Source organism: Grammomys surdaster, unplaced genomic scaffold (genome assembly GCF_004785775.1).
Source record: "Grammomys surdaster isolate TR1022 unplaced genomic scaffold, NIH_TR_1.0 126185, whole genome shotgun sequence".
Classification (NCBI taxonomy): Eukaryota; Metazoa; Chordata; class Mammalia; order Rodentia; family Muridae; genus Grammomys; species Grammomys surdaster.
Genome location: NW_021620991.1, coordinates 7,768,255 through 7,791,188, shown reverse-complemented (window position 1 = coordinate 7,791,188; position 22,934 = coordinate 7,768,255). Strand labels below are relative to the sequence as shown.

The following is a 22,934-nucleotide window of genomic DNA, read 5'->3' as shown; positions in this document are numbered from 1 at the left end:
GAGAGAGAGAGAGAGAGAGAGGAGAGGAGAGAGAGAGCCATGACCACGTGGAGAGAGGGGGAAGGGATGCCTGGCTGTTGCCAGGTAACTGTGGGGAGGAGTTTAGACAGAATACTAACATACAGGACAGGAATGCAGAGAGGGAAGAGGAGCGTGAATTTGAGGCTAATCAAAAACGAAAGTCAGGTGTGCTCTCACACACACTTTTTAATCCTAAGGTTCAAAGAACATTTGTTTGGTTACAGACCCTGAGACAAAGGGCAAGGGTGCATATTTTACATACCAAAACAGACCTGGCCTCCCGGTGCTCCCAGCTTTCCAGCTCCGGGAGCGTGGCAGCCCTACCCTGAGAGGTTCCTTGCTATACACCCACACGGTTTAGTTTCTCCCGCCCTCCCCTTCCTTCCCCCTCTTTCTCCACCCACCCCCGTTCCTATGGCGACTTCCCTTGCCTCCTTCCTTGGGTACAGTGAACTCACCTGCCCGAGAGCAGCTACCTAATAAACAAACCTGTGTTTATCTATTTTAATCTGGCTTGAATTGGCGCATTTCACCAGCGGAGAAAGAAGGTATCGGATCTCTGTGAGTTCAAAGCCGGCTTGTACTAGTATAAACAGTTCCAGGCCAGCCGGGGTGACAAAGTGCGACGCCGACAAAAGCAAGCAAACAAAACAAAATAACCGGTCTTTCCACCCTGTGGGGCTCAAACGCAGGGATTTAGGCTTGGAGACAAATGTCTTCACCTGCTGAGCTACCTCATTAGCCCCGTAACTCCAAATTTTGAAGTGTTCCAACACTGAAAGCAGATAATAACAACAGATATTTCACACACACACACACAGGGGAGAGGGGTCATAAAAGAGGAGGAAAGGTAAAGAAGAGGAAAAACTTGCTCTGGTGTCAAGTTCTCTGGAGAAATGCGTCACTGTCTGGGGGCGGGTGAACGGAGGATTGGCGTGTGGGGCAGTATGACTGACAGGAGGAAGACCCACCCTCAATGTGGGCGGCGCCTTCCAACTGGCGCGAAAAAGCCAAGTGAGAGGAGGGAACTGCTTAGCCACTGCCGCTAGCATCTCCGACCGCTTTGACCTTTCCACGTGGACCCCACACCAGCAATTCCCCAGAGTGCTTTTATAGGTCCCGCCAGGGACGAATTGGAATTTGGATCCGAGGCTTGTAGGACTCAGCATCCGGGTTCTAGAGGAACAAAAGTCTGAAGATGAATTTCCTACGTGCGCTTGCTGGTTTCTCGAGCTGGCTCTTCAAACCTGAACTTGCCAAGGACCCTCCTGATAGTGCCGAGGACACTGTTAACCCATGGCGTGAGCTGCTGAAAAAGGTAAATGCGGCGGACCTCCCCGATTCAGCCTTTTCGAACGGTAAGGAACTTAACGACTCTGTGTACAATACTTTCGAACATTTCTGGAAGACTAGGGACTATGACGCAGTTGGCGAGCTGCTTCTGGCATCTCTGGATAAAGTAACAAAGGAAAAGGACCAATTCAGAGATGAAATTTCCCAGCTCCGAATGCACGTAAATGATCTAAAGGTTTCTAAGTGTGTCCTGGAGGAGACTCTTCTCTTCTACCGCCGCAGGATTGAAGTTGGAGAAAAGCAGACTCGAGCCCTCATTGTGAGATTAGCTGATTTACAATCCCAGGTCCCGGGTCAGCCCGCTCGGAAGGTGTCTGCAGATAAGGTGAACGCACTGATTGGCAAAGAATGGGATCTGGTAACCTGGGATGGAGATGTGTGGCAGGACATAGATTCTGATGGGACTGAGAAAGCAGACTTGCCCACTGCCTCGGCCTCTCCAACTTTGTCTAAAGAACGGGCCCAGCAGGACGAAGCTGCCATTGCTCAGAACCAGTCTCTACCACCCTTAGTTACTTCTGGACCTGTCACCAGACCCAAGTCTATGTCTGTCCTTACAAGTCAGAAACAATGCCGTACTAACAGTGAACTCAAATCACTTGCTTATCCAAATACACAAAAGGAAAATGAACGTGCCGGGGAATGGATTTTAAGGGTGTGGGATAATGACGGGAGGCTCACAATACTGGATCAGACTGAATTTCTTTGTTTAGGTCCTTTGAGCCATGATAGTGAGTTTAATGTCATAGCCCGCACTGTTGAAGGAAATGGTGTGAAGAGTTTGTTTGATTGGTTGGTTGAAGTATGGGTCCAAAGATGGCCTACTACGAGAAAGTTGCAGATGCCTGACACCATGTCATGGCGTTATATTGCTGATGGGATTAAAATCCTTAGGGAACTTGGAATGATTGAGTGGCTTTGTGTAAAAGCTACTTGTCCGAAGTGGAGGGGCCCAGAAGATGCACCCATCACTAGGGCTATGAGGATAACTTTTGTCAGGGCAACTCCAGAGTCTTGGAAGAGCTTTGTATTTAGCCTTCTCTGTATAAAGGACCAAACAGTGGGGGCCATGGCTGCTGAGTTGCAGGACTTAGTAGAAATAACTAATAAAATTAGCCAAAAGTAATCTGGGCACAGATGATGGTTTGACTCCTATGGACCGTATAGCAGTTGTCTCTCTCCACCTGTGAATATCAAAGCATCAGGTAAAGAGTTTAAATTCAGAAGGTTGCCCTGCAGCGGAGACATAAAGGACAGAGATGATTTTTGCTCTTTCTTTTTCTCTTTTCTTTCAACATAGATTCTAGAGCCAGAGGTGGGTTACTTTCCTATGAGGTCCCTGAAGCCCCACAAACCCAAAAAGATTATTGCCACTGGTTGGTTGCATACAGAAACTAGATTATAAGATCTAATGCTGAAGACATCACATGCTTTGATCCTAGGACATAGAGGAATAATGCATGGAGTATGCTGAATGAAAGCTTCCTCTCTGCCGGCTGGCACTCATAGTGTTAGAAAGTGCTATGCAGGCTACTGTTGTCGTGTTGCCACTCAGCTATGGACTCTAAATGTTAAGGTCTACAGGCAGCTGGAGGGTGTTGGTCTGATTCTGCTTGTAGTCAAATGCTAATAAATTCTATTTCCCAAGGTCTGGTTGCTCCAAGACGAGAGGATCCTTACTTACTCCAGCCTTTGTTATAAACCTTGCTCTCCAGTTTAAAACTATTGGTTAAATAAAACAGGTGATAGCCAGTTACTGGGGGAATAGAGAGAGGTAGAGTTTGAGTTACCGGACTGGTAGATCATAAGTTGAACAGATAATGTAAACTAGGAACAAGCAACATTTGGTTGTTCAGATATGCTATGAATAGATAAACCCTCAAAACCCTCAGAGACCACAGAAAATGGCATTTAAAGATGTTTTTATTAGTTTAAGGCCTTTTTGACATTGAGACATGTCAGCTCCTGGTGGCACCCCATTCGTCTTGGAAAAGGAAGGATGAGCATTGAAGAATCTCCATTAGGAGATGGATTCTAGCCGGGCGGTGGTGGCGCACCCCTTTAATCCCAGCACTTGGGAGGCAGAGGCAGGTGGATTTCTGAGTTCGAGGCCAGCCTGGTCTACAGAGTGAGTTCCAGGACAGCCAGGGCTATACAGAGAAACCCTGTCTCGAAAAACCTATAAAAAAAAAAAAAAAAAAAAAAAAAGGAGATGGATTCTAATGTGGCAAGCTGCCACTCGGCAAAGAAAGTGCCTTATTCCCTCTGCAGACAGGATGCTGTCCAAAATGGGCAAACTTAAATGCAGGCAAAGTCGACTGCCTAACTCTGCCAAGACAGAGTAAGCAAGTCCTTCATATGTCCTGCTTCACAAATATACCTGTCAGATATACTTACTACCAGAAGGTTGAGGATGGATACTTCTATGTTATTGAGACAATCCTGGGGAACCGTCAGCCATTTGTCTGTCTTTTCTATAGCCTTGGAAGCTGCTTGCCTATACCCTCCTGCATACTCAGGCAATATTAATCCTTCTGAGGTCTCTGATGGGGCTGAAGACTAGACGGTTATAGTCTCACACTTAAGCTTAAGTTAGGACTTACAAGGTTTTTAGATCTAAAAAAATGTTTTTAGGTTAATAATGCATGCTATCATAGAAAATGATTTAGATACGAAACTCTGAACTTACCAAGGTGGTATAGATGGTAGAATGTTTTATCCAAAGATTGCCAAATACAAACAGACTGGACTTTTTAAATGTAACTCGTATCTAATCGTTTTCATAATTGTTCCTACTGTGTGTTGTTTATTACTGTAAAAGAAAGACCCTTTTTATGTAGACAAAAAAGGGGGAAATGTATGGAGTTGGACTGCTGCTGCTTGTATCCAAATGCTAAAATTCTGTACTCTAAGATCTGGCTGCTCCGAGATGAGTGGATCTTCATGTATACTAGCCTTTGTTGTATAAACCTTGCTCCCCACATAAAACTGTTGCTTAAATAAACCTGGTGACAGTCAATTACTGGGGGAACTAGAGAGAGGTGGAATTTGAGTTAACAGACTGGGGGGGGGGGGGCGGTCACAGGGACTATGAGGAGGAGAGAGGAAGAAGAGTGCAGGGGAGGAGAAGACAGAGAACAGGAGGTCTCCATTAGTCATAATAGACCATCGGCATGTGCCAGGGTGAAATACCTCCACTGGAGCAGAAATAACCTAGAAACTTTGAAACAGTGAGTATTTAGGAAGCATAGTTGGGATACTAGCCAGGCTACTATTGGAGGATTAGGGACTATTCCCCAGTAATTTCACAGAGCCTAGTTTGAGCCTCATTTCATTTGAAGCTAGACAGGGATACTATTGAGTTATTTTACAGGCAACTGTGTCTGCTTGTACAACATTGGCATGATAGTTGATTGTGCAACCATTTTCCTATTGGATTTAAACCCTGCTCCCCAAGAGAGGGACCCATAGCTGGCACTGTAAGCCAGCAGCAGAAAAGCTCTGAGCTGGGAAGGTTATCTATCCTAGTGGGGAAGTGCTGCTGTTTTGCTAAGTGGTATGATGTGCCTGTCAAATTGCCTTCTAAATCGTTATATCTATAGATTCTTGATGCTGTCAGTCTTGGTGACTTGGGAACTTTTTTTTTTTTTTTGCAGTAGGTGGTAGTTAATGAGGAAACTGGCAAGTGATCCAGACGCTGAGAATTCAAGTGACCCTGTCATAGTGGCCCAATGCTCAGCCCTAAATGGAAGAAAACCATACGTCTCTGTCACCCCCTCTAATGCTCAGGGAACATTGCAGAAGAGGGAGCAGATTTCTTATGTGGTACCTCTACAAGATTTGGAGCCCACTAATATTCCCTCATGGAAGGGGAAGGCATATGAAGGGGTGGAAGACGTCAGTGTAGCTTCCTATCAGTTATTATGTTTCTGTAAGCCTAGTTAGCCTCACTGGTTCATCAAGTTGAATTTGGGTGGAATGGCTCCTTTGGTCCATCTAAGTCCATTGCTTTCTCCTATCTGGAGTGAGTAGACTTCCGGGGAAATCTCTTGCCACAGTTATTGGCTTTATCTGAAAAGTAAACATGATATAAAGAAACATTGGATGTCAAGTTGATAAGTAAGTAGTGGGCCTGTGATGGTTGGAAATGGTTGTCACCTTGACTGCATATAGGGACATCTAGGACTGGTGGGATGTCTCGTGTCATTGGGGATGTTTTCAGAGAGGACTGACATGGAAGGCCCCACCCTCGCTGTGGACAGCACCTTCCAGACTGCCACCCAGATGGAAAAGAATGTAAGAGAAATAGTACCAGGAAAGAGATGTTTTCAGTGCCTCAGCTGTTGCTGCCACCGCCACCTCCAGCTTCTTTGGCCTTTCAGCATGGATCTAATACCAAGCTCTATAAGACCCTTCCCAGGCCTGTCAGAACTGGTTTGAATTGTTGAGCTTCCTTCCTTGATTAGGTGGCTTCCAGAGTCTCAGCTTCTCCAGCGTATGAATGGCCACTACTGGACCATCCAGCTCCATTGTGTAAGCCCAGTAAATAAATCCCCTTTTATAACACACACATACATTTGTTGGTTCTGTTCCTCTAGAGAGCTCTGCCTAGTACAAATGCTCGACAGAACACTGTACCACTGAGGCCTGCCAGACCATGCATACCACATTCTTCTCTACCGTGGGCACCTCAAGCACCAGCTCCCATCCTAGAATCGTTTCTTCCAGGGTCTTGTATTGCCCTGGGATCCACCAGACACCTACAGACTAAAATCAAGAAAGACATCAATACATATATATTCAGCCAGGCAGTGGTAGTGCGTGCCTTTAATCCCAGCACTCAGGAGGCAAAAGCAGGTGAGTCTCTTTGAGTTTGAGGCCAGCCTGGTCTACAGCGGTAGTTCTAGAACAGCCAGGGCTACACAGAGAAACCCTTTCTCAAAAACACAAACATTTATGATGTTGTGAATTATGAGCTACTGGGTCAGGGCTGTAGGATAGTTGGAAAATGCATGCTTAGCCCATTTTAAAGGCTGTGTAGGTCCACCCCTTCTGCAAAAGAAGTCAAAGGCACGAAAAGTGACTCACTGTACCAAGTGTCACTGAGGATAGGCCAAACTGGAATTTGTGCACTGCTGGTCAGGACATAAAATGCTATGGCTACTTCAGAAAAGGGTTGGTAGTCCTTAGTAGTAGATAACCCAGAAATTCCAGTCTGTGCTATCTACCAAGGATTATCTCCATATAAAGACCTTTATGTAAATATTCCTATCAGCCTTTAACATGGCTAACACACACACACACACACACACACACACACACACACACACACGAACCATCTAAATGTATCAGATCCACTCCCTAGTTTCACAGAAAACAAGGATTATATATTGTATAATTGCAGTTATATGGAATAGTCATAAAGGGCGAACTTGAAGAGACAGATGACTGGATCCAGTGTCTAGGGTGGGAATGGATGTGGCGATCACTACAGAAGGGTCTTTCTGGGGATGGAAATCCAAAACTGGATTGCATTTGGTTGCCGAACAGTTGTTTTAATGTACTGAATTTTTATTTTGTTTTTTCAAGACGGTTTCCCCGTGTAGTCCTGGCTGTACTGGAACTAGCTCTGTAGTTAAGGCTGGCTTCTGCCCCTCTGAGCTCTGGGATTAAAGGTGTGTGCCACCATGCCCTGCTGGTTGACTATACTCTTAAAAATGGACTTGACCCCCAAAAAATGATGGGGCCAGGGAGATAGGTCGGCATAAATCTCTAGCACCCTTATGGTAAGACGGGGTAGGTAGAAACCGGAGAATGGCCTATAAGCTCTCTGGCCACTTTGGAAGCAAAAAAGAGACACTCTGCCTCACAAAGTTGGGGTAACTCCAAAAGTTACCTTCTGATGTCCATCTGCATCATACGGCATGTCAGTGCATGGGCATGCACACCGGGGATGTTGCTCAGATAACTGAGTGCTTTTGTCTATTGTGCACAGATTGCTGGGTTTGAGCCCGAGCATGTACAAACTGAGCATGACAGTGCTCACCTTTCATCCCAGACAGGGGCAGGGTAATCTTCAGATCTCAGCATCTACATAGCCATCATAACACACGCACGCGCGCGCACACACACACACACGCATACCGCTTTAAAAGTAGCTTTTAAAAAGGGGAGGAGGGACATGCATGCCTTTAATCCAAGCACTCGAGACTCAGAGGCAGGCAGATATGAGGCCAGCCCAGTCCACAGAGTTCCAGAACAGCAAAACCCTGTCTTGAAAAACCAAAAAAGCCGGGCAGTGGTGGCACACGCCTTTAATCCCAGCTCTTGGGAGGCAGAGGCAGGTGGATTTCTGAGTTTGAGGCCAGCCTGGTCTACAGAGTTCCAGGACAGCCAGGGCTACACAGAGAAACCCTGTCTCAAAAAAAACCAAAAACAAACAAAAAAAAGGCGTACACATCATGGTGTTTCAAACAGATACATAGAATCTGATCCTTCTTGTCACCTGTGTTGCTCTCTTGTAAGCACTCCGTCTAGGGCACTTTCATGACCCTCCTGCAGTGTTGTCATTGACTGGCTGTTCTCTTTGCTTCCCTCACTCTGATCTGTCTCCACCAGCATCACTGCAGACTCCTAGTAAGGGTAAGTCAGCCCTTCTTACTTGCCCCTTCCTCTCCTCAGAAGCACCTGCCTCAAAAAAACAAAACCATTCTGCCCCTAGGTCCTATCTGCTGTCTTTCCTCTTCCTTCTCATTCACTCTACTTTGGCCACAAAACAATGAAGCATTTACCTCAGGTCCTTTGCACATGCTGTTTCTGCCATGGAATACTCCCCTACCCAGATCTACCAGGACTTCATTACCCAGTTTGTACTCAGATGATAGCTCAGAGCTCCTCCAACCAACCACCCTTTTACCCTTCCACACCTTCTTTCCTCATCTTCTGACTTCTAGTTTTTACGGAATTGATCTTGGCTCTTATCCACAGACGAGCTTTGTAAAAGCAGAAGTTTTTGTTGTTGGGAATGCTGGGAATGAAACCTAGAGCCTCCTGTTGTTGGGCAAGTCAACCCTCCTCCTGAGACAGGAGTTTCTCTATGTAATCCAGGCTGGCCTCAAACTCAAATCTACTGCCTGATTCTTTAATCATATGCCCCCACGCCCCCACACTTTTTTGTTTTTTAAAGACCGGAGTCACTATGCAGCATGGCCAGCCTGAAACTTGCTATGTCTGAGAGATAGGTTGGGTCTCCCCGGCACCCCAGCACTGGACGGTTAAAACCCCAACGCTCTGTTCCCCTCCCCTTCTAGTGAGCAGACCAAGCGGAGATGAACCTGCCCTTACCTGAGAAAAATTAACTGTGTATGGTTGTGAGGCAAGGTTCAAAACACCCTTCCTTGTCAGCCACCACCTGGAGGCCATCAGTAGATGCTTGCTGACAGAAGCCCCTGCACTTACTAAACTTTTTGTTTCACATACACGTGTACTGTATCATGTGTTTCTAGTGCAGAGGAGAGTGAAGGGCACGTTTAAAAGATGATAGGCTTGGGGAAATAAAGATTGGAGTACAAAGGCAGGCTCCACCCCCCCACCTTCCCTTCCCCAATCAGCCCAAGATGCTAGGGCATCAGCTAGACTTATTTCTCTGAACTTCAATTTCCACAAAGCTGAATTCTCAACACACACTTGAATGTCCTAAAACTGGGTCCACCCACAGGCTTCCAGGAGCATTTGGGCACTCCCAAAGTCCTGGACTGATAATGTGTAAATAGAACTGCTCTCCTGAAACAGACCAGAACAGCCCCATGCCTTACGGAGCCCCTTCTATAGGGGAGACACCTGCACCATGACTGTTCTAGGATACATGCATATCTGGTGTGCATGGTAAGGGCATCAGTTCAGGGTGAGGAAAGACAGAGACACTTGGAGACAAGCAGAGGTGGCGGGGAGAGAAAGAACCTGAATCTGAGGAACCAAGGAAGAACTTGGGCTTCTACCCTGGATGGGCTCTGGGTGCGTGGGGTGACATGTGCTCAACTCCAAGTGCAAAGGTCATAAGAGGCAAGGGTTGGGGAGGAAATAGGGCAAGAAGCAATAACCCGTATCGGCGCAGAGTAGCTGTAATGGAGGAGGAAGAGGTCAGAGTCCCAGAGATTCAGACAGTGGCAGACTAGGTACAGCATGGTGGGCTTGATGACGCATCAAGTTTGTGGTCTCGGAATCTGGGAGGATGTGGTTACCACAGAGAGGCCAAACCTACGCCATCTTGGGATCAGCATCCATTTTAAAAGAAAAAGGGCCTGAGAACTTAACCTGCAGCTGAATTCAAGCTGCACCCAAGTTCAGGAAGAACCACATAGCTTGTCGGTGGCCCATAGTCAGAGTTACTCCCAGCAACAGCCAATCAGGATTAGTCTGGTAGTTCCACATATACTATCAGACCATTTGATTGCTCATGGTTTTGCTTCAGAGCACCCACCTTACAATAGTCATTCAATTCTTGCCAGGATGGAAACCCCCTCACTTGCTCACCATCCCCTATGAAACCTTGTCCTGCTGAAGGCTCCAGACCTCACCCTCCCATCCTGCAGCATTAGTGACAGGAGCCCAAGCTCCAGCTTGATAAAGGCCCTGGTGCGACTGCTCCCTGGTGCGACTGCTCCCCGGTGCTCTTTTGGGGTTCAACAATGCTTCTTGAACAGGCACAACACCATCCTGAGCTCAGGGTTTCTGAGACACACAAGTGGGTGAGCAGCAGTGGAGCCTCCATCAAGAGGACACAGGAAGCAGAACAAGGAGAATCCACCACCAATGGCCTTTTCCATTCCCAAGGGCCCTTCAAACAAGAAAGGTCAGAGGTAAGTTCTCAGAAGGCAAAGTGGGATGGCTGCTGAAGTAAAATGTGGAGTTACAGAGAACTCTGTTCAAGAATTGTTCCAGATCTGGCCTGTGGAGGCTGGCCATGTCCTTTCTTCTCAGAGCAGACCACGGCAAGGCAGAGAGTTCACACAGGGTCACAACTGGGGCTTTATTTTTGTTTCCAATATGATCAGTAGAGATACAGGTAACCCAGGCAGATGCATCACCTAAATATACCAGAAGCAAACACACTGTTTGGTGCCTTTTGCACCCCAGCAAAGGATCACACAACAGTTAGCAGCAAGAAACTAAAGTGCTCTCTGCTAAACGACTCTCAGATACAGGCTCTCCCTGGTGGAATAAATGAATCTTTACTTATATAAGCTCAAAACTTCATTCATTACTCAAGGGCTACACTGAAAGAGAAATTGAGTTTATTCTACCCCCCTCCCCCAAAAAGGAACATACCATTGACTGGGATTACGTGGCACTGATTTGTCCTGACCCATTGTGAGATGACCCCATCTATCCAGCCTGGCAATACACTATGTCTTTCCATTACATGCTGACCTTGGCCAAGACCATCACTGTCCCAGCACAAAGGGTACACCGAGGGGCAAGAGAGCACTCAGACACGGGCAGGAGAGGACATGGCCCTTGAGGCACCCAACCAGCAGGACAGCATCCCACAGACAGCTCCTGGTTGTGGGCTTCTGGGAAGGGCTGGAGACCAATGGTTTATCTCTAAGACACTCTCTACCTGTCCTATAAAGGATTCATCACTCTAAAACTGCTTTTCCAAGACAACCAACCTTGGTGACTGGAATTCTCCCTGCTCTGACCACTAACAATTTCAACACTCAACAGTGAGGTCAGCGCTGACGTGAGGCGAAGCAAGCAGCGGGAGGCTTCAGGAGCAGAAGAGGAGGAGGCCTGAGGGTCGGGGCAGTAGGACAACAGCTGCCAGGTTCTCGTGCTGTTTGTAGCCAGCTGCAGTCATCATCACGGTACAGCCAGAGAATGGTGGCTACAGGGAACTTGCAGCAAGGCAGGGATGAGCTAAAATTAGCGAGGTGTGCCTCACAGAAGTTTGTGAGCCCCTCAGTGCTAGGTCAGATAGAGAGACCTCTTCTGTACTAACCAGGGAAGCCCCCATCTTCCACCATTCCTCCTGCTACATCCTTTAACCACCTGAGAGAGCAAACTAGCTCTCGCTAACAAACCAGGACTAACAGGCCGAGAGCTGAAGAGCGAGCACGGGCCTCAATGGCAAGAAAGGAGGCAAGTCCCTTGTCATCACAATGTCGTCACCAACAGCACACCATACCAGACACCCTAGTTCACATACTTTCTCCCGAGCTCTTACTTTGCTCTGGCTGGCAGGGGTCTCCAGCTTCTCATACAAGCTGGTTGAGTCTAAAGCCCAGGGTGTGTAGAGCCTGGTCACCAAGCACAACTGAAAGACTCTGCAAGTGCGAAAAAGTGCTAAAGCTGAGGGCCAAATGCAAGATACAGGTTCTTCTGAGACAAACTTGACAATTCCAGAAGTATCCTGAATTTTTCAGGAGAGTCCAGTCACCCCCAACATTGTCTCTCTCTGTAGGTGTGCTCTGGCTGGAGGAAGCAGGAGTGCCTGTCTGATGCCTATGAAGGCTCCCATCAGTCATTCTGCAGGGTGCCATCCTGAGGAAGACCTTATCAAATGCACAGTGACTTCCACCGAGTGAGCGTGATGAGCAGACACAGACACATGCATGACTCCTTGCGGCTGAGCTGGCCAGTCCTTGTTGGTCTCCATTAGGGTGTGAGCCAGGGGTCCTCCTGCAGGGGGTAGGGAGTAACTGGTACAAGACAGTGGGTGCTTTCCTTCTCTCTGCAGCAGCCAAGGACTAGAGCTGATGGGAGGTGCGGCCCTGCCTCTTCTCAGTGCAGGTCCGCCCTGGCTGCCCACTATCTGCTGGGCTGCAGGTACTGGTGTGTGAACATGTTGAGTTCGCTGTCCAACCAGCCAGCTTTATTCCTGCAAATACAGTATTACTGTACAGGTACAGCTGCTGCGGCCGATCACACCAGCCTATCTGAACATTCACACAACCCTCCAATAGCAGTTTCCCACTTTGCAAATAAATGAGGAAAAGGAGGTCACGAGCTGAAGGGACAGAGCCAGGCAATTTTAAAAAGGAGTGAACTAAGAACTCACAGCCATCCTCCTGCCTCACCTTCCTACATCCTCTGATTACAGGAGTGAACCACCACAGTGGGTTTTAGGTTTTTCTAGTTTGGCTACAGCCCAGAACAAGTCTCAATCTCTGTAAGACAGCTTTCTTGATTGACAGATAAAGGTTTGGGTGTTAGCTCAGGCTATCTTTGTGGCTACAAGCAGCAACATACACTCTGTCCTGAGAGTCCCAGTGGAAAATCAGTATATTCCTGGTGATGGGCAGAAGGGATATATCTGCACAGGCCAGACAAAGGAGGGAAAGTCCACTGATCTGTCATGGCTAGAACTGAAACCCTGATTATCTATCTCTTCTCTAGCTCTATCCCCTGTGGCTCTCTGACATCAGAGATGGGGGAAGGAAGTGCAGGTCCCCATATACTGATGTTCTCCTGGCCTGAGCAGGCTGAGGACTTAGCAGAACACTTCCATCTTCAGCCGCGGCTCATCTCACAGATAAAAAACCACAGGACACAGAAAAACTGAGACTGCAGGGCCAGAACCCAGAACCAGACTCCTTCGACTGACCCTCGTCCCAGCAAACTTCACACTTCTACAGAGACCACCAATCCTGTTCCTGTGGAGAGACCTGGTGCTATGCACCCTAGCTCCTGGGCTCAGCATGAAACAGTATGACTGACATGGTGGCAGCTCTCACACAGAGCAACGAAAACCAAAGTGCAGCCCACCTACACCCCACGTTCCATCTGGCCGTTTCTGTAGACAAGGAACTCAGCTTCCATGGCTACCAATTTTCCTATTAGAAAGCAGAGCTGAGGTGGGCATGGTGGCAACACACCTTTAATCCCAGCACTAGGGAAGCAGAGGCAGGTGGATCTCAGTACATTTGCCTCATTCATATGGCAAGTTCCAGCCCAGCCAAGGCTACAAAGAGATCCTGTCACAAACAGAACAAAAACTGTAGAGCTGATGACCCACTCTTCTAAGAGTAACAAAAACTGGTTGGGACAGTTGTGCCAAGTGCTGAGGCCCTACAGTTCAGAGGGAACCCATGAGCTGTGATATCATAGCACTGCCTTGCTCGTCACCTGGATGTCATTATGCCCCATCTGCAAGCACCTTGAGGACAACGAAACTGTCCATAAAGCCTCCAGCTCTAGCACTATCTAACCTATACCCAACAGTGCTGAGCAAACATCTCACAAGAACGCTAAACCCCCAAAGAGCACTTGGTGTCCACACTGGAGACACCAGGTGGCAGACAAGCTCCAACCCCCACCCCCCCCCCCCCCCACGCCCGCTTGGTCCTGGGCCACTCACCTGAGTAATTTGGCTTTGCTCTGAAGTGAATCCAGAGCCTCGACTTTCTTGTTCATGGCGGCAATTTCCTGCTCCAGATTATCTCGGGTGATATCAACTTGCTGGCATAGATGAGCAAACGTCCCAGACAATTCCCTGAGGGAACAGAGGTTGGATCAACTGGGCACATGGTAGTTGAGGCAGGATTCTTCTATTCGTGGTTAAATCTACCCAGAACAGAGTAGCAGCTGAGCCTATCCTCCATACCTGCTCTGGCCTGCAGGCCTGCTTTGAAATCCTTTCCACCTCTGCTGAAACCACAAACAGCTCCCAATCCCATCAAAGACATTGGGCACCACCTCGGGAGGCACAGCATCCCAGGGCTGAGCCTGACCTGACCTGGACACAAGAGGCCAGGGCTCTAACACTGATGCTCATCAGCTAGGGGACAAGGAAAGGGACTCATCCCTTTTGAGTCCAAGTTTCAGTATCCTCTTGTGTGTGTGTGCGCACGCGCGCGCAAGTGCCAGGAAGGGGAGGGAAGGAGGGAGGGAGGGAGGGGGGGAGGGGGCTATGCTAGGGATTAACTCAGGCCTTCTTTCCTGCAAGGCAAGCGCTTTTCTAACAGAGCTATATCCCTAGCCCCTATCAGTGCTCTCACTTGAGAAAGAACACACCAATAACCATCTAGCACACAGCTGTAAGAGTAAAGGGAAAGCTAGTGCAAAAAGGGTCTGTCATGCCACAGTCAAGAGGGTCAATCAAAAAAAACAAGAATGGTGGCTCATGCCTGAAATCCTAGGACTCGGGAGGCTGAAGCTGGAAGATGGCTCTGAGTTTGAGATTAGGCTGGGCTAGATAGTCTGAGACCTGGGACACAGAGACAAAAAGAGAGGCAGTGCAGGGGAGTACAACTATCTGCCTTCTCCATGCTCCAAGAGGGAGCACCCACAGGTACCCCTGACACACCGAGGCACCATAACCAGGCTTTGATTTAGGATCCCACAGCTTATGCCCTTCAAGGTAACTTTATTCACTTACTTATGTAGAGACAGGGTCTCATGTAGCCCAACCTGGCTCCAAACTCCCCATGTAGCCAAGAATGATCCTTCTGCTCCATCTCCTGGGTGCTGGATTACAGGTGTTTCTCTAAGACATCACACCTGATCTATATGATACTGGGGAATCAAGCCCAGGGCTTCATGTATGCTAGGCATGCACTCTGCCAACTAAGCTACATTTCCAGTCCCAAAGCAATCTCTAAAATCTATGAAGCATGTCCCTGGTTCCCTCGTTTTCCCAATGTCTTCCCATCTTGGGGCACTGGAGGCCTGCCTGACCTCAGCCTTGGACCCCTCCGTCATCCATAGATGCAAAGCTGGTACTGCCCAGCCAAAGTCCTAGGCCCATGACGCTAAGACCTAGGGGCTCTCAGGTCAGGCTGAAAGGAGGTGGAAAGCCCACCTATTGAGGTGTCCTCCCTCGGGTCCCTGGCCACTCACTGCTGGACTTGGTGGCTGCAGTTTGAGCCAGTATAACTGATAATGAGCTGTAGCTTTTCACTGGCGTATTCCACAAACTGGCGCTTGAAAGCCCTCTCTTTGGCTTTGGTGGTCCAGGTCAGCCGCTCGTAGACGTACAGGAGGCCATACAGTCCAAAGGAGAGGGCAATGAGTCTCCAGCCCACTGCCTTCCACACCTGTAAAGATGCATGGTCAATCTGGAGCAGTCGCTGGAAGCCCAGTGAGGTAAGAGGGAGGGCAGGGACTCTCCAGGACTGCAGTGCAAAATGAGGGAAACCGAATGTTAGCCACAGGACATAACTTAAGGTTGGGACCACTGTCCTGATCTAGGCGAAGTTTGTTTGTTCTATACTTTTAAGTACTGGGAATGGAATACAGGGCTTGGCACATGTTGGACAAGCTCTTTCCTGCTGAGCTTCAGCCCCAAGCTGAGAAACAGGCTTCTTAAAAAGAAACACAGCTAATCCAAAGGAACAGCTTATTCTGATGACAAGAGTCAGAATTTGGTGTGCCACCTCACAGCTGTAGTTTAGTCATGGGGCTGGGCGCTCAGCTTCAGGGCTCACGTCATCCACCGTCCTGGCTGTCCGAGCTTGGGCACATAAGGTAAGTTTAATTCACAGGCGCTCTAGCTAGGTAAACAAGGCTATAAAGGGGTCTATGGATGGTCAGTACTGCAAACCATGGCTCTCTTCTAGGCCACTCTCTGGGGAAAGAGCCACAGATTGCAACTCTCGGCCCAGGGGAGGGGCCTCGGCTGATCCATCTTGTACTACATGCTGGAAAAGCAATTCCTGACAGTGTTTGTGATGTCACCCTCTCCCACGGCTCTGCCTCTCCACAGTCTACAAAAGGGTGTGAGAGCTGGCCAACTCCACTAGGGATCTCAGATGTGAGGGACTGTGGCTGAAAAGTGTCTTGAGTCAGAACACAGTGAGGCCCACAGAAACTAGAGGACAGCCAGCTGCTCCTCACAGCTTGGGTCAGAGCCATCCAGAGGCAAGAAAGGGAAAAGTTCAAGGACCAGGTGAGCCTCCTCCTCCTTAACCTGTTCTCTATTTGCTGTGGAGGAAGAGGCCTCAGTGTCAGATGGGAGTGTTCAAATGAGCTATGGCTGAAAGCCATTCCCAGAAAATGGGAGAACATCCTATCAGTTGAGTGATATCTCAGTGGAGCAACTGTATGTGAAAGGGCTCTGGCCACACAGCTCCCAGGGTAGAAAACACTCACTGAGCCCCCAGGCCCCTCCCACTACCCCTTCCCCAAGCAAGTGTCACTGACCACTCCTCCAACCACGAGAATGCCCATGGAGGTTCTGGATGTCAGAGAGGCCAGGCCCGTAACCATGGAGACCATGAGCTCCTCCTGGGTGAGGGATCCCTGTGGCAAGGGGGGCATGCTGGGGTTGGCAGGTGTCAGAGGGAGAGGACGCTGAACCTGATGAGAGATGACAAAGGTATGAGAAGAATGTTGCAAGTCTGTTATTCAAGCACACCCTCAGGGACCCTCAGGACTGCACAGGTGGACAGGGACTGAGCAGAGGGCACACAAGGAGAATGCGCTTTGTGTGCATCATAGTGGGAAGTCTGCCCCTGCAAGTCCAAGGTGAGTACTGGGGCATGCCACAGATGGAAGCTACTAGGCTTGTGCAGTACAGGACCTGTTCTAAAAGCAGTACTTTAAGCATGAGTGTATATGTGTGGCGTATGCATCGGTGTGTGTATGTGTGTGTGTGGGGGGGGGGGTGCCTCTGTGCACTCACATGGAGAAACTAGTGCAGACTGTCAGGTGTCCTCCTCTACAGCCTTCCGAGTTAACACAGTCTCTCAGGGAACTGGAAGCTCGCTGTTTCAGCCAGGCTGACAACTAACTCTGGAGTAAGTGTTTATACCCACCGAGCCATCTCCTCGGTCTCCAGTGTACTTTTTATTCTAAAATCTAAAGTGATGCTACGCATTTTTTTCCTCTAAGATTTACTTACTATAAGTTTCTATGTATGAATGTTTTGTTGAGGATGGCTACAAACCATCATGCAGGTGCTGAGCGCGGGGCCTGTGTCCTCTTCAAGAACAACAAGCACTCTAAACTGCTGAGCCGTCCATCCATCTCGCCAGCTCCTAACCTAGTTTTATTCTAAAAATCTCTTTAAAATTATTTTTTATTCTAAATTTTAAAGTGGTGGTTTGTAGATAAGTATTTTTAAATTCTCCCCCGCCAAATTGTGTTAGGATTACAACCAAAGCCCCCTATATACCAGGCAGACACTTGTCTACTGAGCTATGTCCCCAGACTCCAAGTGGTCTGTTTTGAAGGGCACGTACTTAAACAAGCACTAGAAAAACACTCAGAATTTTCATTTTCCGAGACAGGTTTTCTCTGGGTAATAGTCCTGGCTGGCTAGAACTTACTTTGAAGACCAGGCTGGCCTCAAATTCACAGAGATTTGCCTGCCTCTGCCTTAGAAGCCCTGGATTAAAGGTGTGCAGACCACAGCTCGGCCAGCCCTCAGCATTTGTCATTAGGACAAGACCAAGTTGGTAATGGCAAGAATCCTGACCAGTGTCCTGATGGCACTCCAAATGGCTTCTGTCCTAAGGACCCCAGCAGTAGACTGACTGCCTTGGTGGTAGGGAAAGGAGCTTCTTGCCTGATCACTGTAGCCCAGCAAGGCCCGGCGGCTATTCTTGGGGCCCAGGAACCTGTTCACTAGCATAGTCCATCCAAGGGAGAAGTGGAACTCAATGTCCTCCTGAAAGTCAGCACACAGCTTGTCACAATTCAGGTCATAGCTGAGGGAGAAACACTGTCGAGGGACCAGCATGTCTATCTGATTCCGCACAGACACAGGAAGAAGGGGCTTCAAGCCATCTGTCGGGCAAAACAGGAAGAGAAGACATCAGCTCAGGCCTGTGTCACATCAGGGCCACCCAACCTCAGGCACACAGTCTACACCAGTTGCTAGGGACATTGCAGCTCTGTGGAGAAGTGACACTTGGTTGGTCAGCTGGTGGGACTGGTTTACAGGTCACCTTCCCAAACCTGCCAGCAGTCATGCCAAAGTCTCGGCTTGTATACTGTCCCTATGGCAACCCAAGCATGGGCTGCCCAAGTCCATACAGAATGAACTCAGGATGCACACCCAGAAGCTGAAAGCAGTGAGTTAAATCACTATCAAAGTAACAGATAAGGAAAGGTCATCTTAGTTGATTCATTAGTTTTGATTAAATGTGTGCATCTGGGTGTGTGTGTGCACATGCCTGCAGAAGCATATGAAGTCAGGAGCATAGGACCTCCTGGATGCTCTGAAGTTCAGGCAGTTGTGAAACTTGTGACACGGGTTCTGGGAACCAAACTCAGGTCCTCTGTGAAAGCAGTATACTCTCTGAGTACACTGAGCTATCTCTCCAGCCATGCCCTCAGCTTGGATATGGCAGCCCCACAGACTCCAGGTCCCTTGTGGCACTGACCTATCATGTCCTGCTGCATAGTCTGTAGTGAACTGGCAATGACAGTGGAGCAGCGGTCAGACATGTTCCGGCCCAGGCCTTCCTCTATATGACGATGCAGTTCCTGCCTCCAGAAAAGAAGGGTTACGAGACGAGGCACCACAGCAGGAGTTTGTGGGGGTGTTCAACCAGACCTCCTCTGCCAGCTGACCAAATAGGCAGAGGAAGCCTGGACATCATGTTCTGGCTGTCACTTCCACTCAGGAACCCTGAGCCAGAGCAGCTAAGGCTGAGCTGCTGTCTGCATGGTAACTCTGCCCAATGGTCCCTGCCAAGAGCACATGCTGCTTCACTCACATTCTTATAAACCTTGAGGACAACTGGGGATGGGTGGAAGTCCATCTGGTACTCATCAACCAGCACAGAGAGGCGCCTGATCTCCTCAGCCATGGCGGTGGACACCTGCAGCCAAGGGAGGGCACAGTTAGCACCAGGAGGACTGAGCTTTGCTTCTGCAGAGGAGCTGCAGTTAACTGCACACCTGTCCCATACTCTCCAGTCTCCCCAGCTCCTCTTGATTTGAAGCCACAGAGGTGGAAGAAAATGGGCAATCAAAATGGCCCTGGTAGGAGGCCCAGGGGAAACTATATTCTTGAATCGGGGCCACAGAAAGCTGGGGAAGGCTTCGGTGCCTTGCTCTTGGTGTTTTTGCCATCATTCGGTCCAATGTCCACACAGAGGTTTCTCCTCATCCTCACCTGCCTTTCCACTTCCTCTGTAATCTGCTTAATGCGCAGCTTATAGTCTTGAGCCAGGAGCTCCAGCTGCTTGTCAATGAACCTCAGCCGCTCTTGCCGCTCTTCCCGCATCTCAAGACAGTAAACCCTGAGAGAACAGAAGCACTGTGTAGAAACCCACGGCCCAGAGACCAAGCAGAGGAACCAAGGGAAGCTGGAAGCGCCCAGGCCACTCTGTCCGCCACTCATCCCTCAGGATCCCATTAGGAGAACGGATGGTGACAGAGAAGAGAGGGACCTACACCTAAGAGACCTAAGAGAGGGGGAGGGTTAGAAACAGCTCTGTAACTAATATGGGAAAAGAACACATGACAACTCAGCAAGACGGCTCAGCAGATCAAACACTGGCTGTGCAAGCCTGATTCAGTCCCTAGAACCCAGGTAAAGGTGGAAGGAGATCTGACCACCACGCATATGCCATGCCAAAGACATAAGATCAAAAATAACTGTGAAAACTTTTTAAACAGAGTAACAACAACAAAAGAATGTTCCACTTATCCAGGAATTGAGAAATGAAATTAAAAAGAGATACTAGCAGATACCCACGGCCCCGTCTCAACTGTGGTGAGAGATACAGAAATGGGAGGTCCTCCAGGCAGGAGCAGCAGATGCTCTGCAGAGTATCCGTAACTCGCTGAGTCACTGGGTAAAAGTTCATGGTCAGTTCCCAGCACCCATGTCTAGTGTCCCAACAAGATCTAATGGGAAGGAAACCAGGCTGGGTGGCAAAAGCAGCAGGTACATTGTCAGCACAGGTAGTGCCATGCTTCAACACGTGTGTCATATGCCCAGCAGCCTACAGTCTTTTTGTGCTCTTCTCAGGAAGTACCTTTAATGTTGGGAAGTGGGAGCACACAAGCCTACCATCACCCCTAAGGACTATGTGGGAGCACAGAATCAAGGTTACTTAACTCCTTTTCTGTTCTAACTTAGAGACAACACTGTTGAGTCTCTCCAATAGAAGCCAATTATTTGTCTATGATTTCCTGTGCTTTTCTGTACTTTAAATTTCTCGTTCTTTTTTTTCTTTTCTTTCTGTTTGGCAGGATCCCATCAATCCTATGCTGGCCTCAAACTTACTATATAGCCGAGAATGACACGGAACCGCTGCTCCTCCTCCATCCTGACTTCATCTCTAAAACGCTGACATTACAGGATGTCACGACCATGCCCAGTATGTGTGTGCTGGAGATGAGCTCGGGTTCCTACATACTAGGTAGGCACTCTGCAAGCTGAGAGTATCTCTCGCACCCCACCATGTTTTACCGTCCCTTTAGTCCCAGCACTCATGAGGCAGAAGTGGGCAGATCTGAGTTCAAGGCTACCTGGTCTACATATAGAGTTCTGGGCCTGTGAGAGATGCCTAGTGAGAAACCCCATCTCACATACATACATACATACATACATACATACATACATACATACATACATACAAAAAAAATAGGTAGGTTCAGGTGGAATACGGTATGTTGGAGTGGGGTCCTGAGTTCAAGACTAACCTGGACTACATAGTAAGGATCTATTGGAAATAAAAAACAAAATAAAACCCTGGGCCAGGGCTGCAACCCAGTAGTAAAGTGCCTTTCTAGCTGATAAAAGGCCTCAGTTCTGAACCCCATACTACTGAAAATTAACACAAACACAAAGGCCAAGCCCACTAACAAAAGAGCCTGCCTTACTGTAGCGGCTGGGTGGGTTGACCAGTGTGACTAGGTGTCTCTAATGCGGCCTTGGCGTGAGCCCATGGACCCAGCTCAGCATTAGGGGTCTGGTCACACATGCGGGCTCTCACCGCTGCTCCTGAGCTGCAATGTGTAGGGAATCCATGATGAGACGAACGGCCTCTGCAATCTGCTTGGCCCGGACTGTGTGCTGCTCAAACTTGGTCTTTACTGCAGACTGGGAAATGCATTCCTACAACAGACAGACAGACAGACTAAGGGAGGTGGGGCCGTCACCTCCAAGGGCTAGGCAGTCCTTTCACACACACCAGGCTAGAGAGAGCTTGGGAAGGACAGAAGTACCACATACAGAGTCAAAGCCTTACCTCAAATCTCCTCTCGAAGTTCTGAAACTCAAACATCCTCACTTGAAAACCTTCTGCCAGAGCGCCCCCTAGGAGAAAGGCAGTGCTGGTGAGGAAACTGTAAGGTGAGTAAGTTGGGGAGACCCCCTCTCTGCGTTACTTTTCTAGCCCTGTGACCAAATCACCTGCCAAAAAGCAACGTAAGGGAGGAAGGCAGACTTATTCCGGCTCTCAGCCTAAGGGGAGACGGTAGGTCATGGTGGAAAAGGCACAGCAGCAGGACTGTGAGGCTGCCTGCCCATACCTCACTGGGCACAGACACGGAAGGAAAGCGTGCTCGGCTGGCTTCCTCCTTCTACTCAGTCTGGGACTCAGCCCATGACAGGCTGCAGCTCACATTCAGGAAGTCATCCCTTCTCAAGCAAGCCTCTCTGGTAATGCCCTCAAAGACATGCCCGGGGGAGTCTCCTAGGTGATTTTAAGAAACAAGACCCTCCCTCCAGGCTCTGCTCTCCACCTCACTGCCAGAACAGTTTCCACCAACAGACAGACCCAGTGAGAGACTCAACATTGCAAATACTGAGTAAAAGGAAGCCATCAGCTCGCATGGTTACCTCCTTCTGGCATGCCCTGGGCTTTCTGGACCCTGGCACTGAGCACCTCCTTGGCAGACACGAAGAAGATCCGGTCCCCAGCCTGAGCTCGATCCACCACGCCCAGCTCATCCACCAGAAAGCTGGTGCAGCGTTCCATGTGTTGCCGCCGTACCTGCGGGCAGATGGGTGTGCATGAGCAGGGCAGTGGTGGGGAAGCCGATCCACAAGGCTCAACAAGCACAAGGGATAAACACAACAATGAAAGGTCACCCACCACCATCTCTGCTCGGGAGTCACCATCCTCCCCAGCTCTTCTCTGGGGGTTCCTGAGGCACAGAACAGGCCCCAGACTGCCTCAGGTTTTCATTTGGCCTAGTATTGTTCTTTGGTGTCCCAGAGGGAAAAGAACCTAAATGCCTCTACACTGACAAGCCAGGTCTCCCAGAATCTTGATTATACAGCATGTAGGCACCAGTGGGCAGTCCCAGCTCCATGTACTAGGCTGGAATGGTAGAATTTAAAAGGGTTAAGAGACTCCATAGATACAGTGGTGCAGGCCTTTAATCTCAGTACTCAGGAGGCAGGGACAAGTGGATCTCTGTAAATTCAGGGTCAGCCTGGTCTACAGAACTACAGATTAAGTTCTAGTATAGCCAGGACTATACAGAAAAACCCTGTCTTGAAAAAAAAACAAAAACACGAAGAGCCTCCATAAACACCCACCGCATGTGAGGCACTGTGAGTGGGTCCCACCCTCCTCAGATATGAAGAAAGGTTTACACCCAAAGCTCCACTGCTGAGCTCCAGCCGCATCTGGACTCACAAATCCCTTTTC

General features: G+C 48.9%; 2 protein-coding genes across 3 annotated transcripts in view; one reads left to right on the top strand and one right to left on the bottom strand.

Annotated features, from left to right (window-relative positions):
* Positions 1–1,184: 1,184 nt before the first annotated feature.
* LOC114612801 (Friend virus susceptibility protein 1-like) lies at positions 1,185–2,500 on the top strand. Its single transcript, XM_028757803.1, has one exon. It carries the CDS (start codon positions 1,220–1,222, stop codon positions 2,498–2,500), a length of 1,281 nt encoding a protein of 426 aa, XP_028613636.1. The 5' UTR covers positions 1,185–1,219.
* A 7,877-nt stretch (positions 2,501–10,377) lies between these two features.
* The window catches only part of Mfn2 (mitofusin 2), a 28,899-nt gene continuing 16,342 nt past the window's right edge, over positions 10,378–22,934 (bottom strand). For both annotated transcript variants that reach the window (XM_028757867.1, XM_028757868.1), the window contains 11 exons: positions 22,118–22,271; positions 21,525–21,592; positions 21,270–21,391; positions 19,439–19,565; positions 19,038–19,142; positions 18,702–18,804; positions 17,882–18,102; positions 16,516–16,671; positions 15,214–15,410; positions 13,733–13,867; positions 10,378–12,253 (listed from right to left, as the gene is read on the bottom strand). In XM_028757867.1, coding sequence (XP_028613700.1) covers positions 12,184–12,253; positions 13,733–13,867; positions 15,214–15,410; positions 16,516–16,671; positions 17,882–18,102; positions 18,702–18,804; positions 19,038–19,142; positions 19,439–19,565; positions 21,270–21,391; positions 21,525–21,592; positions 22,118–22,271 — 1,458 coding nt within the window. In that variant the 3' untranslated portion in view covers positions 10,378–12,183. The remainder of the gene's footprint in view (positions 12,254–13,732; positions 13,868–15,213; positions 15,411–16,515; positions 16,672–17,881; positions 18,103–18,701; positions 18,805–19,037; positions 19,143–19,438; positions 19,566–21,269; positions 21,392–21,524; positions 21,593–22,117; positions 22,272–22,934) is intronic.